The sequence below is a fragment of the Alligator sinensis genome, unplaced genomic scaffold (genome assembly GCF_000455745.1).
Source record: "Alligator sinensis unplaced genomic scaffold, ASM45574v1 scaffold1575_1, whole genome shotgun sequence".
NCBI lineage: Eukaryota > Metazoa > Chordata > Crocodylia > Alligatoridae > Alligator > Alligator sinensis.
Window position 1 is genome coordinate 149,452 of NW_005843253.1, and position 3,137 is coordinate 152,588.

The 3,137-nt window shown below is 66.8% G+C and overlaps 2 protein-coding genes across 2 annotated transcripts in view; both read left to right on the plus strand.

The window, feature by feature from the left end:
• The first annotated feature begins 7 nt into the window (after positions 1-7).
• Positions 8-2,202, plus strand: LOC102388659. The gene is made up of 2 exons (XM_025194591.1): positions 8-683; positions 853-2,202. Exons 1-2 carry the CDS (start codon positions 181-183, stop codon positions 1,886-1,888), a joined length of 1,539 nt encoding a protein of 512 aa, XP_025050376.1. The 5' UTR covers positions 8-180; the 3' UTR covers positions 1,889-2,202.
• Positions 2,203-2,562: 360 nt separating this feature from the next.
• Positions 2,563-3,137, plus strand: part of ZNF576 (zinc finger protein 576) — a 2,422-nt gene continuing 1,847 nt past the window's right edge. Inside the window, 1 exon segment of the mRNA XM_025194592.1 lies at positions 2,563-3,001. Coding sequence (XP_025050377.1) covers positions 2,955-3,001 — 47 coding nt within the window. The 5' untranslated portion in view covers positions 2,563-2,954.

Sequence of the window (3,137 nt, forward strand, 5' to 3'; positions counted from 1 at the left end):
TCCCCCCGCGTCCTGCCCCGCTCCTTCCTGGCCGAGACCTAGGCCCGCCTGGCGGCCCAGGACCCTGCGGTGGCACCGGGGCAGCTGCGGGCGCTGGAGGGGGCGGCCGAGGGGCTGCAGGTGCACGTGGCAGTGCTGGGCCCCCGCCGCGCCGGCACCTCCAGCCTGGTGCAGGCCCTAATGGGCTCCCCGCCCCGGCTCCATGACCCTCGTGCCTTCTTCCAGCCACCGCCACCCACTCCGGTGCCGCCCACACCCCACGTGCCACCTGCGCTGCCCAGCGCCGTGCTCTGGGACCTGCCTGGGCCGGGGCCCGATGAGGTGCCTGAGGCCTACGTAACACAGCTGCTGGGCCTGGCACCCTTTGCCTGCCTGGTGCTGGTGCTGCCGGGGCCGCCGGGTGGCAATGATGTGGCGATGGTGCGGGCAGTGCAGGCACGGGCACGGGCGCTGCCTTGCCTGGTGGTGCGGACGGGTGCTGACCTGGCGCTGCACACAGCCAAGCGGCGTGGCCACACCATAGCCCGGCTGCTACCCCAGCTCCGGGCCCAGGTGTCAGAGCCATTGGCCCGGGCTGGTCTCAAACCCCTTGGCGTTGCTGCCGTGTCCACACTGGAGCCTGACCGCTTCGACTTTGCCTGGCTCGAGGATGTGCTGGTGCGTGAAGTGCTGCAGCTGCCCATGTGAGTGACCAGGGCTGAATGCCTGGGTTTTCTGAGTGGGGAGCAGTGGGGGCTGGGGGCCTGGACACCTGGGTTCTCCAAATGGAGGAGTAGGCTCTGGTGGGTGAAAGCAGTGGGACATGGGAACCCAGATGCCTGGGTCCTAGCCCCTGCCTCCCTCCCACTGCAGGTTTGACCCTGGGGACCTGCTGGAGGAGCTGCCAGCTGTGCGAGAGCGGACGCTGCGGGCACTGACTGAGGCCTGTGCTGGGGGCAGCCTGGCCGAGGCCCCTGGCCTGCTCCGCGCCGCACTGGCTGATGCCTCCCAGCTGCCCGTGGATGTGGCCGTGGTGGGCCAGCCCGGCTCAGGCCATACCTCCCTCATCGCTGCACTGTGCGGCGATGCCCCTGGCACCCACACGCTGCCTGGTGCCCCCGGCCTCACCCTGTGGGACCTGTCGGATGCAGGCACTGTGGACCCAAGCCGCTATGACCTGCTGTTGCTCACAACCTCCAACGTGTACTGCGAGCCCTTCATCCGCCTGGCCCGGGCAGCCGTTGCTGCTGGCCGGGCCCTCATCATGGCCCTGACACAGGTGGATGTGGACCTACGTGACCCCCCTGGCTCTGTGGGCCTGAGGGAGCAGCTGGTGCAGGAAGGCCTAGCTGAGACCCGCGTATTCCTGGTATCCTCCCACGAGCCCCAGGCTTTTGAGCTGGGCCGGCTGCGGCAGGCACTGGCCGAGGAGGCTGCGGGGCTTCAGCGAGCAGCACTGCCAGTCATTATTGGGCGCCTGGTGCGCAGGGAGCGGCGCCAGGTGCTGGCTGAGGCCTGGCGCCAGGCACTACATGTCTGCCTGCGCCCCATGGAGGATGCTGGGCATGGCCTGGCTACAGCCCTCCAGGCCAGCGCAGCCACCTTCGGGCTGGATGAGGCCTCCCTCACTCGTATGGCTATAGCTGCCAAGCTGGAGCTCCGGGAACTGCAGGCCCAGATCAGGTGCCCCTGGGCGCAGATGGTGCAGCCCAGCATGGTGCTGGAGGCTATGGCACCGTCACCGTCCCTGGCTGCCCGGCTCTGGAGCTACGTGCCCTTCTGGGGCAGCCCGTCCGTGCCCCAGCCCCAGGTGACACTGGAGACAGCCTACCGTCTGCTGAGCCAGGCGGCAGTCGAGATGGCCCTTGATGCTGAGCGTGTGCTGCTGCGGGCCTGCACCCTGGGGTAGGGGCAGGACCCAGGTCGGATGCAGCTGGCTCTGGGGTGGAGATCAGGGCTGGGTGTAACAGGGCCTAGGATGCTGCTGGCTCTGGGGTGGTTCCCCTCGTCCAACAACATGACAGCGTTCCTTTATGTCTCAGGGGTCACGCCGATCCCATCCCAGGGTCTTGCACCCATACGTGTCTGTGTCCTGCCTATGGGCCGTGGGGGTCTGCTGCATGTGCCCCCCTGTGGCCCCTGCCTGTGGCCTCTGCAGAGCCCCGGAGCTGCTTCTGTCTGTTGAAATAAATGTTTTGCTTCCACTTGTGGCTGCCACCTCATTTCGTGGTCCCTTGGATGCGGCAGGTGGTTGCAGTGCATTGTGGGACAGCACTCTTTGCACCCCAGTGCATGGAAACTTGAACTGGGTGGGAGGAAGGTCTGTGCCCCAGTGCATGCTTGGAAAGAAGGGAAGCTGGGGGCTCTGTGCCCAGTGTATAATGGGGATCTGGGGTCTCCCTGCCCCAAGGGGCCACACTCAAAGGCAACTAGGAGACAGCCACCGCGGTGCAACCTGGGATCACGGTGGTGGGGCACGTGGCGCCCCCTGCAGGCGGCCTGAGACCAGCTAGCAAGACTGAGGCTGCATCGCGCATGCGCTGGGAACCAGGGCAACGCCAGGGCGCACGCGTACGATCCTGTCTGGAGTCCGCCATTACTGGCAGCCTGCGGCGCATGCGCACAATCCTCGTCTCTAGTCAGGCGCAATGTCTGTCTAGTTGTGCGCACGCGCTACTGGATGCAGCCTGCGGTAAAGGGCTGCCAGGTGGCCACTCCATGTCTGTGAGGTGGCCACAGAGGTGCCTGATTAGGAGCAGCGACGTTTCCACGCGTGAGGGGCGCAGCCCACTCACTCACAGCACCGGGAGGGACCCCTGCCCTGAGACAAAGCCGGCGGGACCGGCCAGAGGCCACAGAGCCTCTAGAACCGGGACGACTGATTTTCTTTTCCGCTCAGGGGCTGGATAGGGCAGCCTCGCCGGAAATAGGGCGGGGTTCTGGCTGGGGCAGGCACCGGAAACAGGAAGTAGGAGATGAAAACGGGGGAGGGGAAAGCAGGGAGAGAGAGGAGAGGAGAGAGGTGAGATACATGGGGGGCTCGGTCCACGGGTCGCGTGGGAGGGGGGCGCCGCGGGGGAGAGGGAGCGGGTACATGGCGGAGTCAGGGGACCCCTTTGTTATTGGGGAGGGGGAGGAGGGTTCTGGGGGGCACTGGG

Excerpts from the sequence above, each read along its gene's own strand:
- LOC102388659 (XM_025194591.1), top strand. The coding sequence starts at position 181 with ATGGGCTCCCCGCCCCGGCTCCATGACCCTCGTGCCTTCTTCCAGCCA. Across the intron at positions 684-852 it reads GAAGTGCTGCAGCTGCCCAT|GTTTGACCCTGGGGACCTGC; the intron begins GTGAGTGACCAG and ends CTCCCACTGCAG.